General features: G+C 37.2%; 1 protein-coding gene across 13 annotated transcripts in view; it reads right to left on the reverse strand.

Annotated features, from left to right (window-relative positions):
* Positions 1-15,164, reverse strand: part of LDB3 (LIM domain binding 3) — a 132,076-nt gene that overhangs the window by 57,742 nt on the left and 59,170 nt on the right. For 11 of the 13 annotated variants that reach the window (XM_068950680.1, XM_068950692.1, XM_068950689.1 and 8 more), the window contains one exon: positions 10,250-10,656. In XM_068950680.1, the coding sequence (XP_068806781.1) occupies positions 10,250-10,656 (407 nt within the window). Of the gene's footprint in view, positions 1-1,940; positions 2,145-5,679; positions 5,703-10,249; positions 10,657-15,164 lie in introns of all 13 variants that reach the window. The other 2 variants (XM_068950691.1, XM_068950688.1) reach the window with 1 other exon arrangement.

The following is a 15,164-nucleotide window of genomic DNA, read 5'->3' on the forward strand; positions in this document are numbered from 1 at the left end:
CTTCACATTCCTGTAAATTCACTGTCTTTCATAGGGTTTATTCCTAATTTATTAAAGCATCAGAAGAAACTGGAAGTTTGAGGAGAAAAATCTGTTATTCAAGGGCTGAGAGCTGAACGCCATCTAAAAAATTATTTCTCACTCAATCAAAGAGTATTATTCCCCTGAGGATCTTATGCCCTCTCAGTTGCTCAAATTACACTAAAAAGGAATATTTGCACGCATTACAAAAGTTCTTGAAAAAAACAGTTCTTGTACATTAGACTGGATTTTGCAGTTGTTGCAGCAGCAAGACCTGCACCTACTCTCATGAAGAGCTGAGCCTGAGTGGAGACAGCAAACGTAAATTCCTAGAGAATAAACTTTCAAAATCACATTCAGAAAAGCAGACTATATTACGTATCCAGCATGTGAAACAGCAAGGCACAGGGTTCAATGAGAATGACGTTCCCGAGTACCTTTGACGATGTAGCCTGCCATGTCAACTGGGTAGTGGTATACTGCAGCTAGTTTTCAGTCATGTTCATGGACAAAATTTCTTAAAGCAATAACACTACAATATTACACTTGTATGCCCTAAAATCTCAAACCAGATTTATTTAAAGAAAAAAAAAAAAAAAAGAACTTTCACCCCAGGACATGACCATCTAGATCTGCCTGAAACAAAAATCTTTAAGAAATCCTTAAAAATACCTGTACGCCCACGCTATATATAAAACCAATTACAAAGCAGTATTCTACTTTTGCCACCTGAACTTCCTTTTTAATCTCATACAAAAACATCCAAGCATCTGAAATCAGAATTCCAGTTCCAGGTGAACAACAACAATATGTTTTCTCGTGATTTTTTGTCTGAAATCAGAATAATTTGAAGAAAAGTATCTTCTCACCTCCAGTAACTGTGAATTCCAAGATTACAGAAACACACATTGGAAAAGCAGAATTGTTAACATAAACGGATTTTGCAGGAGTCCAAAGGGTACCAGATATACTTTGTAGGTACAACATATTTGTGTAAGACACGTGTTTCAGTTCCTTTGTACTGGACTTTGTCTTTAAAAGGAAAATGTTTGTATATTCCTTTTCTGGCTGTTTCATACCTTTATGACATTGTTGAAGGTTAAATTGCTACAGAATCATTCAGAAAAACAAAGCAATAGGCTGCTGAGAAAATGAAAGGAATATCAAGAAAATATCCTGTTATTTTATGTCTTCCCCCTTCTCACCTATATCTGACTGCCAAAATTACCAAGACAATCAGATTGTGTTTAACTCAGTCTGGTTTAAATGGAAGACCAATAAACTGGGAGGGAGGGGGCAATGGTGGAAGCTAGAGGGAAGCAAAGACTTTTTATTGATCCATATATTATAGAAAGATCATTTTTAGCTTAAATATAGTCTCTCTTGTGAAATATTCTGGACCCTGATAATTCTAAATAAGAGATTTTGAGAAAATGGTATTCGTATTAATTAAAAATCAATATCTAAGAGGGACAGTATAGCACACAACACTCCATTCTGAAGAACAGAACAGTAAGCAGTACTAAATGCCGCACATTCTTGATGTATCAATACAATTTTCCTACCTTTTCCATTCTTTTTGAGCTATGCGTATAATATAGTGGTTATAAGAAAGCACAGTCATAAAGGTAAGTTACCGGCCATCTAATTTAATATACAAAGTACTAGATATATTTCAGTGGTGTTTACCAGTTCCAGGAAGAATACTGAAAAACAAATGTTAAATTTTCTAACTATCCTTCCCTTAAAACTTCAAAAAGATATCGCTATTTCAAACACTCTCTAGCACTGATCTGTATTTTTCACATATTAGATATTCCAAAGGAAAAGTTCAAGGAAAAGCTGTTGTGTCATGCAGGTAGGGACTATTTGACATACCATGCAGAGAAGGACCATTCCACACAAGGAAATAATCTTACCCAGCAAATTCTCCACCTTGGGCTTGTGCCTGGCCTGCAATTGCATCCATGATAGCATCCTGGGAGTACATGCTGATCGGGGTGTTATACTGGGCGTGAATTATGGTAGCCTTGCCACCCAGGCCTTTCACCTCAATGGGTTTGTGTGTAGACAGGGCCGAGTCCTTCAGGACATTGGGGTTGAAACGTTCCACAAACTCCGTACTGGGTTATGCACAAGTGAGGTTCAAAAGGGAAGAGAGGGGAAGAAAGGACAAAGGGGTGACGATTAAGTGAGAAAAAAAAGAACTAACAGAGGACTGTACATGTGTCTTCATGGCATCTCACCACAAAAGCTTCCGCTCAGAGACAATAGAACAAGTAACTGTTAAAAGCTGGCTGCAGCAATGGGTGAAATTTTTTGTGTTGGCTCTCAGATGCGTAAACAGAAAAAAAGGTGAAACAGTTGTCATTTTATACATCATCATGAGAAATCGCTTAGTATTTCTGTGATATTTACACATAAAAGTCTATTATTACATGCATAAATACATATAATTGTATACATATATATATACACACACGTATATATGCATGCACACGGATGTACCTACATACTTCAGACATTTCCCAGTTTATTCACTACACCTATTCATTCTTTCATATGGATCTTACAAAGTGCTAGAAAGCGCAATGTGGTGAACGTATGTCACATTCCCTATTATTTAGATGGTTACAACGTTTTCTGCATGGATGTATCATAGTGAAATTTAGTACTCATGCCTTTTAATCTTCGAAGCTCTCTTCACAGATACTAATTCATCTTCACAAAAACCGCCGTGCAGACTGTCAGAAGTGTTGCTATAGCATGATATATTCGCTGAAAAATTGGTCTTAGATTAAAATATCCTATACTGCAATCTATGGGACAACTGCAGTTGGAAGAGTTGTAATCGTATTTTCTAGTGGCTCCATTTATGAGTAACGATTTTTATTTGAGCAATTGAACCATGGGCAAGTTCCCTGAAGTTCCCATAGCAATAGAAAGAGCCAGTTCAATGTCAGACTTCAACTTAAAAGCACCTGCCTTCCTGGTACTGCCTAGCTGTATAATGTTATAGTCCTAGAGTCAGGACTTTTATTGAAGTACCTAAACCTCAGACTGTCATTCATCGAGGTAGGTGCCCTTCTCTAACTTCTGGGAGACCAAATTGTTCTCTAGTCTGCTGTTCCTTTCCTTCCAACAGCAGGAGGATGTCAGTAGTACAGATTCTGTACACTAATCAGAGCTGGGCAAAACTGAAGATTTTGTTCTTTGGGAAATAAGGCTATTTCACAATGGTTTGATTTTGAACTGAACCAAAAGCTAGAAATGGAAAAAAGAAATTATGAAAATGTAATCCAGCTTGATTAGACTGATTTTCATTTTCAGTTTAAAGCAGTTTAAAGCATCAGAAGTTTATCTTATAATACAAAGTCTTTCACCGAATTCTTCATGTTTCTAAACAACAACTTCTCTGGTGGCTAAGGGAACAAAGGCGAGAAGCTCTGGCTGCACTTCCTGTCTGTCATGGTTTAGCTGCAGTGGGTGTCTGAGAAATAAATCTGAACCCTCAACCTTGCATGGAGGAAAAAGAAAAATTAAGTAAAGTTGGAAGCCATCTGACTTAATCTTCCACTGATTATCAAAGGTGAGGTGCCACTTCTGCAGCTAGCCAGTGGATTCCATCATATTTTCAGCATTTTGTTTGTGGGATGCCCTGACTGAAGACAGACAGTAAGAGAGATACAGTCATGCATCATTCAAAATACTTGAAAGAACATTAACAGCAACATGCTTAAGGAACAAAGACATAGATACGCACCTGCTGTATTATATTTACAGCTTTTAACACACACATCAACATCATAAGGGAGGGAAACGGGTGGCTGCATTATGCATTCAGGCAAAAGTGAAAATCAGCTTTTTACAAAGATATTTTCACATTTTATTTATTTTTTCATTAACTCTTTTACCAACTATGACATCATTATTAAACTGACCTCATCTGTTGAAGGGTGACATGCAGAGATGAGTTTTTATACTCACTGTTGACTTCTCAGCAGGCACATGCCTTACTCTAATGATGGTTTCTCTTTTCTTTGTAATATACTAAATCAGATAATTTGGAACACATACGTCCTCGAGATTTTGAATTTAGTGTTCTCTTTTCCCCTCACTATTATAAGTATTGAAGAGATTCTAAACCAAAGACCTGAGAAGACTGCGAAGTAAACAGATTGAGGTAAAATTTGCTACTTTTTAAGAATATAAAACAAAGCAACTGGTTTTAACAATCAGTTAAAAAATAAAAGTTAGATTTATCTAGATCTAAAAGAAGATCTTAGAACAGCCTAAGCTTCCCTAGCAGCAGCAGCAGCAGCAGCAGCAGCAGCAGCAGCAGCAGCAGCAGCGATTTAGGCTTTGACTCATGTAATTTAAATAGTTTCAATGATCTCTTTCAACAGGATTTAGTCTTATTGCACATACCAAAGCAAAACCTTTACTGAAATCAACAAGATTTCCATAGAAAGAACAGAAAAGGGTACAGATTATCAACTGCAGAGTTCTTATTATAGCTCTGGGAATGAGCAGAGATATTAACGCCTGCAAGGGCTGCTGTGCTCTAGGACTAAGTACCAGAGGTACAATCCTAGAGACAGCTGGAGCAATTGTGCAAATGAATGTTATTTTATGCCAAGCTGGAAAAAAGCGTATTAGTGATCAGGCGAAACAAATATGAAAGAAAGTAAGATAAAATCCCTATAATGTGACTTCTTTCCAAGGCAATAGTAACATAATATTTATCAGTGTAAAGCAGCAAGAGCTTCTTGGAATACAAAGCAGTTATATCATTTTCATGATATTACACCCATGCCCTACTGTAATCAACAAAGAAAGCTAGACCAGTGCAAATTATTTTCACTAAATAGTATGTTTATGTTTATGTATTCTACTGCTTCTATTCTTCTCCTATCAGTTTAAATTTGACATTTATTTTATTGCTGAATTTAGCCCAATATCTTGAGCAATCTCTGCAGAGTATTCATTCCAGAGACGGAAAGCAGGAATTTAGAAAGAATGCTCTGCCCTTATTTAGAAAACTAAAGATGAAAGCTGAGGATTTCATAATTTTCCCTAAATAAAGTCGATTAATCACTATTTCAAGTCTACAGTTCCTACTTATTTGACCACAATTTTTAGTAAGGTCAGTTACTTTTTAGATCTTTTCAATACTAGTATTTAATACCAGCAAATGCCACAAATGTGAATTTTAGTGGAGCAGGACTTCAAAAATTAACTTAAAAGTTACGGCTAAAAATACATCATTAAAAATATAATAAAAAAAGGCTATGACTAAGACTTCCCAAATCCTGACAGCTTGAAGACCACTTGAAGAGTTAGGTGGAATTATACCCTGACTGTAGAGACTAAGAAATCTGAAAGTATTTGCAAGAATTGAGCACCTCAAATTCTAACTACACTTGCAGTATTAGAACATTACCATGAAACGCTGAGCACATGGTATTCTTAGAAGAGAGCCACCAATGGATGCCAGTAGCAGTGTATGACACTTGCCATACCAGTAAGATTTTTTAAAGTATTTCCACTTGCAAGCCGACACAGCAGGAACACAAGGGATCATGCTACCCCAGAAAACAAATCTTCACACATACAGAGTAACACAAATACTTGGCACTATACAGAAGTGATACTAACTTGGAAGTGGTGTTGGTTATGACCTAAAAGAAGAGAAAGAGAACAAACAACATCAAAACCAACCAAACAGAAATTGTCAATAGTTTTTAGAGTGCAAAGGGCAAGAGGTACTTACAAAAGCTTATTGAACCTTTTTTTTCAGACCGTCTACAAATAGGAACAGAAAGTAAATGCATGCCTGAAAACCCCAACACGATTAAGAAAGGAAAAAATGTAGGGATTATAGTTTATCCACTAGGATTTAGTTGGGTGCCATGGCATTTTGGCTGACCCTTGAATGTGATTTTAGTACTGTGCATCCCTGGAAGTACTTTTAGCCCAGAAATACTGCTATCAAAGCGCACGGTATCAAAAAATAGGAGATATATTTGCAGAATAAAGTCTCATCTAAAAATAGTAAATGAGTGGTAGAGATTATATTCTTCCCTCAGATACTAAATATTCAGGGATGAGTCTGTTCTCCTCAGGCTGCCCTCAGAGAGTCACTCTTGCAAGACTGATCTTCTGGCCTTTTATTTGCTGGAGAATAGCCAAATAAAATATCCATACATGTTTTAAATCTCAAACTAAGGTCAAAACCTTTCTGCTTAACAAACTATTGGCCAAAATTTAACTGCATTTATATTATGCCAACAGTGGCATAAGCGAATTAATTTCAGCATAGTCATTTCCAGTTTACTCAGTGTGAAAGAAAAGGGGTAATCCAGTCCATGCCATCTGTATCTTTTGGATATCCATATCAGGATATTCACTCCATCTGCTACGTACAGAGTATGAAAAAACAGACGTTCATGATACATCCTACTCTGCTCCACGAACAAGAAGTAACTGTGGCTTGCACAGTAATCCCAAAGAAATACAATACAAAACTCAAAATGCAGGCCTTAGGCCAGCCAAAGCTAGGAACAACGAAGAGATAATGTGCTCAGGCTGTAATGTCACATTACTTGTCAGTAACTCCACTGGTTGCAAGAGTAGCATTAATGGGCTATGACGTCTATTTTCGCTTGGTTTCTATAAAGCTTAGAATATCCATTTTTTGTTATTCTTCTTGGATGAAGAGTAAATTCATCGTAGTATGCATAAAGAAAAATGGAAAAGAGTCCAGGATTAACATCACTCCTCATTTAGCTGCACAGAATACCATTGACAGATCTAGGCACTGAGCCTACCAACTTGCTGCTGTAACATTTCTGGATCTGGAGTGGATATGGGATTGATACACAACAGCGAGTGACATTCACAGTGTATTTGTCTCTGTCCACCTTTGTCTCAGGGAACCTTTGGTATTACTGCTTCTTTTTACAAAGTCCTTCTACAATCGGCTCATCCGCCTGTATTTTTCATGATCAAAAATGTTTCTAATGAGCCAAAGACACAGTAAAGGCTCTGCACTTTTGCACTTCCTTGGAAAAGCAGTCACAGATAACTTTCTGCAGTTACTGTTCTTCAGACTCTCAGATTTGAGAATATTCTGTGAACTATACAAACCCTGCACGAAGCCAAATATATCAGTCTTTTGCAGGAAACACTAGAGATATATTAGGAACAACTTGTAACCTGTAAGCACACCAGTGATCCTATATCCATTTTAGGTATTTACAAGACAGCTGGGCACTTGCTTCCAATCAAACATGGTGTAGTAGTATCATATTCTGAAGTGCACTCTGATGGCTGCTGCCAACGTCTAACCCAAGTCTCCGCCTTGCACATGAAATAACATTTTCAAGGTAGAAGTAGAGTCCTTAAATTAGGCCTTAAAGAAAGGAACCACTTATTTGCCTATTAAAATATATTCAAAGATAAAACCATTATGTGCACCCACTAAGAACAACTCAACAGTCATATGTCTCACCAAAGAGTTTTTAAATGTGAACAGATTACTGCAGTGTCCTTCAGAAAGCTTTGCTTCTCTTGATGTGCTAGCATGTGATGAGAAAACCCGCTCGTTTAGAGCCACATGATATTTTAGCTTGATTCTAAATATGGGTATGTACTGAAACACTCAACTTGCTCTCTCAAAGAGGTCATACAAGTAAGAAACTACTAACCCAAGCCACCTGGCACATAAACACACGTGGGACAGGCAGTAAATACTGCCTTTGACCTACAATACGAAGTATAACTTATACTGAACCATATGTGAGAAGCTATGGCTCAGTCTTCCTACTTATTAATACTCCCCTTTCCAGAGCTTTCAGCACATGACGTTCTACTTTTAGCAGACCTCCTCTGTATTCTTCTCCTTGGGTCTGTGATAAAGGCTTAATATTGTAAAAGTGTATCAGAGAAACAGATGCTTTGTTATTCTTTAAAAGTCAAGGAAATCCTCTCAACATTAATTTCAGCCTTCTGATAGGATTTTCCAAAGAGTTTAGGCAAACCTCTAACAACATTTCACATGATTAAGTTTAAATGATTCAGTGAAAAGAATAGCAACATTGAAACATAAATATACCCTAAAATCTACCCAATTACCTGAATTCTCTTATAGTTTCAACCATACTGGTAAGTGAATGTGCATGAATGCATAATAAATTGACAGCTTTAGAGCCGCATAATTTCACAATCCTTATACAGCATCTCATGTTGTACTGTATGATAAGAACGTCCAAAAGAAAAAAGCCCAGAGCTGACTCCACAGAACTCACAGTGCCTTTCTTAAGCACTCTTTCATATATATGCACAGTGAGATTGAAACCATCATGGCTGATCTAAAGTCTCAAGATAGTTACAGGTTACAAGAAAGAAGCCTCCCAGTCATGGATAGTGCTCAAGTGGGACAGGGAACGAAAACATTATTGAACTCTAAACTTTCACTGCAAGTAAACAGAGATTTAGAATGCTCTAAATCTCAGAGGAATTATCTGAAAAAAATACCTATATTTAATGGTGGTGGTTCCAAGATAAAACCTTGCTTTGTAATTCAGTGTACTGCCCCTAAACCATAGGTGTGCAGTAATGGAAAATTTGAATTATACTTGGCTGTGAATGTGCACTTATACAGAAGACAAAAAACATATAGAAAAGCAAAAGAGTGAGACAGTGAAGCATTTTCTGCATCTATACTTTTTTTGCACCCCAAGAATCAACAGAACGGTTCGTTGACTTCAGTGAGTGACGGATGCAGCTGTGTTGTGTATAATTTTAATAACAATAAATAGTCAGGAAACTGAGCCATTCAAAATATATCCCCACTACCCCAGCTCTTGCAGATGTTGGGGAGGCATGTGAGCATAGCGGGAGAAAGCGATACGCTCCCAAGAAATGTTGCATATTGCAATGATTCAGGAAACAGTTTTCCACAAGAAAGCTGTAAATGAAGAAAGAATCATTCTGCGCTTTATTTTGCTGACCACGATTATTAATTGTTTTCCTTTAAACACTAATTGCCTTTCTTAATTTTCCAGCGTGAGAAGGAAGTGTAAGACTTGTTCAGATAAGTTAATTAGGATTATTAATGTAGAGTACTGAAAAGAGTTATCTGAAGAGATATTATCTAAATTCTGCATGAATCATCTAAAACATGTAATATGCTCTTTTTAAAGAATAAAATATCCTTACTTTGCTCTAACTTAAAAACTTTTGGCTTTACTCGTGCAGAGAGCTTCTGCAGTTGGGTATTAAGTACTAGAAAATATATTTATCAACCTCACGTGGATTGTTTGACTTTTCTGTTTGTTTGCATGTGGCCAGGTCCTTAGTATTGAAATTATATATTTTTTCCCATAATCCTAATAAGGAGCTTCATTTTAGATAAACACAGCTTTCAAGTAAGCAAATCAGAGATTGGTTTGGAAATTAATAAGTGAAGGTAGAAAAGCTAGGAAAACTTATTTCTCACTGCTTTCTCTCACGCAACCCCGCTGTTACATAGGCCACGCTGCTCACTTCACACACCTACCAGTATAACAGTTAATCTGCAATACACTAACACACTGAAAACCTTGATAGCATGGGATTAAATTATCTGGGTAGTAACTACAGCTTATTCCTTCTTATATACAAGTTAATAACAAAGCTAACAGCACTTAGACATGACACACACAATGTTCAAACTAGAGGATTCAACAAATTGCACTTTTGACTCATCTTGCATAGGAAAGCCAATACATTAAGGAAGGAATTATAGCAGTACACTGCAGTAGATTAGCATGTCAGATTTGCTAATCAAAGCAACTTCTCTTTAGGTAAACACCAAAAATCAGACCTCTTTGATAACAGCTTCTATAACGGCCTGTAGTGATATTTGTTCTAGGAGACTACACGCAGTAATTTACACTGGTAAATGCCAAAACCCTGAGGTCATCACAGTTACTTTAGTCGTAGTGTTCCTCCTCATGCTCTGGTGACTAATGCCAACCCATATGGCAACTCAGACACCAAAGACCAAGAGTTATTACGTAACGGTACTGTGTATACCTTTTGGGGGTACTGGAAAATTTAACGATTGCGCCAGAACTTAATCATGATTACAAGATAAATGCACAACAGGGTAGGCACTATTACATTTATCTTTCAGCAAATTCATTACTTATTGGAATATTAAATATTTTACCATGTTACCTACCCTCTAGGAAGTCCACCTTCCGAAGCCCTTCGTTTGAGACTTAATTTATGCATCTCAGCCATTTCCCTTAGAGTCTCTGCTGAGTAAAGGCCAATAGGGTTGTTATACTGCCTTGCAGGGCTCAGTTGGTGTTTAGGACTATTGCCATCAGTGAATACAGGGCTTAGTTTTGAACTTAGATTACTCTTTGCAGGTGAAACATCAGGAGTCACAGCCTGAGAGGACATGGAAGATCTAACTGCGGTAGTCTTTAAATAGGAAGAGCTATTTGAAAGGCTGATCTCTTGCTTGCTGAGGTAGCCTGAAAATGTTCCATTGGTTGCTAAAATACTACCCATAGGCCCGGTCGCCGTGTTAGTTAGAGGACTGAAGGTTGTTCTGTTGCCATTGAATTCCCAAGCAGGTTCCTGTAGTAGCAAACATGCAGGCCAAGAAAAGAAAAAAAGAAAAGAGCAATCAAAGGACACATGCAAAAACAACGTATCTGCAATTACAGCTTTCTAAACACATTGATAAACTTGCAATAAATAGATTAGAGGCCAAGGCACCCAACCTTTCAGGGAACGCTTAGTTCATTGCTTCAAAACAAGGGAATCATTACATACTCAAGCATTTTTTAATTGGTTTTTAGTTGAAATCGACAAATTAAAGCTTAACATTAAAAGAATGTTCGGTACTGGTCAACATCACAGCAATAATTTTATATAAAGATGACATTGTCCATTAATTCCTGGGAAAATTAAGAAACTTGTAAATGTTTTGACGTCAGAATGATTGGAGATGACAATATACAAACATAAAAGTCATTGCCATTATTATAAAAACATAATGTTTCTGAAACCACAGCATACTGTTTTTCACGAGTATATGTCAAGTTATTGAAGCCCACACACTGCATTGCTTTCATAGGCTCTGGTTCATGCTAATTAAGCCATGCAGCATGGTTAGCAAATAGAGTAAGAGAGCTCAAGAACAGGTACTGCCCAACAGATAGAACTCCTCTGTTCCACTCATTTCCACATAATTTCCACTTGACAGGATGTCTGCATGAGTATAAATATGCACACAGCATGGGTGCATGATGCTAGAGTCATGTCCCAGATAATACTCCTAACTAGGACTGTTGTCTTAGTAGAGGTTACAGGAAGCTACATCTGTAAAAATTTCTGCTAGTGCTCAGATAAGAAATATACTATTAAAAACTCATCCTGGAAAAATAATGCAATACTCTGCTTCATTTTCATAAATTATTTGCTATTAACATAGCTTAATGAAAATGAAATAAAGTTAATAACAAAGAGGAAAAATACTGCTTTTTTTCAGCAGCACAATGCACAATATCAACAGCTGTCAAGAAAATTCAACATAAATGCAAAAAATGCAGATGCTTCACTCAGGGGTTCTGAGGAAGTTCATTTAAAACTTCTGTGCTGATGTTGGCCAAAATACCGTACCACTGTGTCTGCCCTTCAGTTCAAGCTCCTCCTGGTGTAGCACTACTAACTCATTGGGAATGGAGTGTATCCAACACTTCACAGGAAGCAGCAAGCACTATTTGGCTTAAAGAACCTCATTTCCTTCCAGCTACCAGAGGTGAGTTGTGACTGCAGTTCTAACGTCTGCATTTTTGAAAAGTCTGCCTACCGGCAGTAGGGACAATTTTATCAACGAGAAATACAAACTTCTCTTTCTTGTGGGCATTTTATACCCTTACTATCAGTTTTCGTGTTCTTTTTAAAAGACAAATTAGAATAGATGAACATTATTTATTTTTTGGATCTGGAAAAAATGAACTCGCTGTTTTACCGTTCTGCTTGTCTGTCTGTCTTAATCCTGATAACATCTAACTTCTCTGTGATTTCCTGTTTTTATGCGAGCCAAAGCTGCTGCCAGTATCTGCACCGTCTTCATCTTTTAGCATGTGGTTCAGCAGTTCAGGTTCTGCACATGGGAAGTCTTTGAAAAATTTTTTGCGTTGTTGTATTTTGGGAGGTTGCTCGATACAGTATCAAGATTAACACAGTTAGTATAATCAATTCCAAGTTTCCTAATCTGGGGCATGCTGAAAACTTTTACCATGTTTAAAAAAGAAAAAAAAGGTTTTCAGAGGTACTCGCTTCTGTGATTTTAACACAAATATCAGCAATTAATTGCACGCTCTGAAATATATAATGTTTTTGTCAAAGCTGCAGTTAAAGAGCAAATGAATATACTAGCAAGGCCCTTGGGACCATGAAGGAAAAACACAGAAGTTTAACTTTTCGAGGCTCAATAGTTAGAAGATAAATAGGAAAAACATTTGTTATTTGCTATTAAATATTTGTTATTTTTAACATCTCACTAATGTTTGCATTCTCTGAATGATGAAACTCATCAGAATATCTTTTTAAAATAATGAATGACTTAGTTTCAGAAGTAGTCATTTTATTCATTATTTTTGTTTTCCTGTAATTATGTACTGTGGATAAAGCAATTTATAGCTGAGATTCCCCAGTTACTGAGTTACTGGCGTGTTTGGCAATTTTTAGATTTCTCTGAAATATCAATTTGCAGTTTATTCCAGAAGCTTAAAATCCTAGTTCCAGCCTAACTTGTGCTACCTTGGCTTAGCTACAGAAGAAGGATCACTTTCATCTCTTCCTGTGGACCTAGATAAACACGAGTCGTAACTCATACCCAAATGTCTTGACGCTAGGGGTTATGCTGCCCGCTCTCTGCAGTCCAGCTCTGGGGGACAGGGACAGGTAGGGGCATTATCCTGAAGAAGAGATGGAGACCAAAACCTGGCCTCAACAAAAGCCAGGACAACACAGTGGCTGGTGGCCGGCAGGGATATTTTCCCTTCTTTGGGCTGGTACTGCTTTGATGGCCATATTTAACATGCTACACACACATCCCCCTTGGCCTTGCATGAACTGTAAGCCTGAGAATCATTTGGAGTCTGATTTTCTACTTTTACTGGTCTTTGTTATAATTAATATCATTTACTTGTTTGATGTTAATCTTTACTAGAAAGAGAAATATTTTATAATCTCCTCTTAGATTTTTCTATATTGCATACTTAAGTTTAGTGAGATTACAGTTGAAAAATCAAGATTAAATGACCTGATTAAATATAATTATTTGCAGAAAAACTCAAGCTCTGAGGAAGTAGCTAACGGTAACACTAAATACGTCTAGGAGATTTTGAATCAAAGACAGGCAGAGATTTTAATGGCATTGCCTGAGGCTGTAGAAGTAAATAATCCTGAAATAATTTTTGAAGTTGCTCTTTTAAAATAAATATATTTGAATTAAATACTTCAGTCATTATATCCTGACATCAAAGACTACAAATAACTACCCTTAAGTGGCCTACTGCAAGTTTGCAAGTATTATTAAATAAAAAGAAAACGGGATTTCTCCCTAAAAATATGTTTTAAAAGAGGGACAAACGCACAAGACCATGCTTACAAATTAAGTCACCAATTGTGCAATTGAGTTTTACATGCTGGCAAAGGGGGGACAAAACAAATACTGCCAAAACTAGTACAGAGGCAATAAGAGAACAAAAAGGATAAGCTGGAGCTAGACTTGTGTGTTACCTTGAAAACTCTGTGGAATTTATCTAAAATTGTGTTTCCTTGCTAAACTTCATAATAAAAGGACATGCATGGAGACCTGATTACAGTATCAGTAGTAAAAGAAACGTCAGGCACTTCCTTAACCAAAATGCCTTCTCATAGTTTTGGTGCTACTGAACGGTAATAGGAAGCAAAGGGAAAATTAGAGAGAAGATGAACATAAGAAATGAAGGTTGATGTTTGTGTCAGCCTTAATGACATGAATGGAATTTTGGTTTCACTCCTCAAACCACTTCTAGCTGGAATAAAGTAGAATACACACCAGTAACTAAACACTAGCATTCCTAGCAAACCAACAGTGCCAGCTTAGGATTCTCCCTTTTGGCTTAGTATTCACAGTAGTTCTCAGGTAGGTGTTTTCCCTGCATTTGGGGGGAAAAAGGGTGAAACAGAAAGTGGATAAGAGAACAGCTGCACAGTTCCTTCAAAACGATTACTGTCCAATAATCAGCTTATTCAGCTCTTCTCTGTTGTGATTTATAAAGTATCTACCATTCAGTTTATTCCTGGGAGGATATTTTAGAATAAATTACTGTTCTGTTTCTTTGTAGTCTAGTGGCAAAAACAGGTCAACACAGGAAGAGCCTTTCTGAAATCTGAAGGTCAGATTTCTAATAATGACCAGCAGCGCAGCTCTTATAATGACCAGCAGCGCAGCTCTTATAAGCTCTTATAAGGTATCGCATGAAATGTAGCCAACAGTAACAAACGTTCCCTTGTTTCCCACCTCCCTTTCATCCCTTTCCGCCTCATCATCTCTGCGGCTGGAAAAGCAAGCTAACATCTTAAACCATGCAAGTCTGATGCTACCCTTCAGCTGACCAGAAGAGGAGGCTCTGACACTGAGCAACAGGCTTCCTTCCCAGAGAAAGAAGCTGTCATCTTGCTGCAATCCTTATCGCTGCTTAGTAGGATGGAAAACAGGTTTTTAATTTCCCAGTGTAACGTTAGTGAATGAGTTCAAAACTGATAAATGTAGTAGAGGAGAGTCTCAAACATTTGGGAATAGAAGGAAGTTATGAATCAGTTCTATTTCCATTCTGCAGTATTATTATGCCTTCCTTATGAATATTCAAATTCTGTGAAAGGAAAGCACTCTTTCTTACACACAGGAGAGGTGAGAAAGATGAATTTGTATAGGAGGCAACGTTACCAGTTTTTCAGGTCCTCTTCCTTCAATAACCCACGTTCTGTTTTCTATTGCTATTGTCTTTAGACTAGTCCGGCTTTTTGCACTTCTAGGAGAACAATTTCAAAACTCTTTAGCTATACTAATGAATCTAACCTCCCAA

This window comes from Struthio camelus, chromosome 7, assembly GCF_040807025.1.
Source record: "Struthio camelus isolate bStrCam1 chromosome 7, bStrCam1.hap1, whole genome shotgun sequence".
NCBI lineage: Eukaryota > Metazoa > Chordata > Aves > Struthioniformes > Struthionidae > Struthio > Struthio camelus.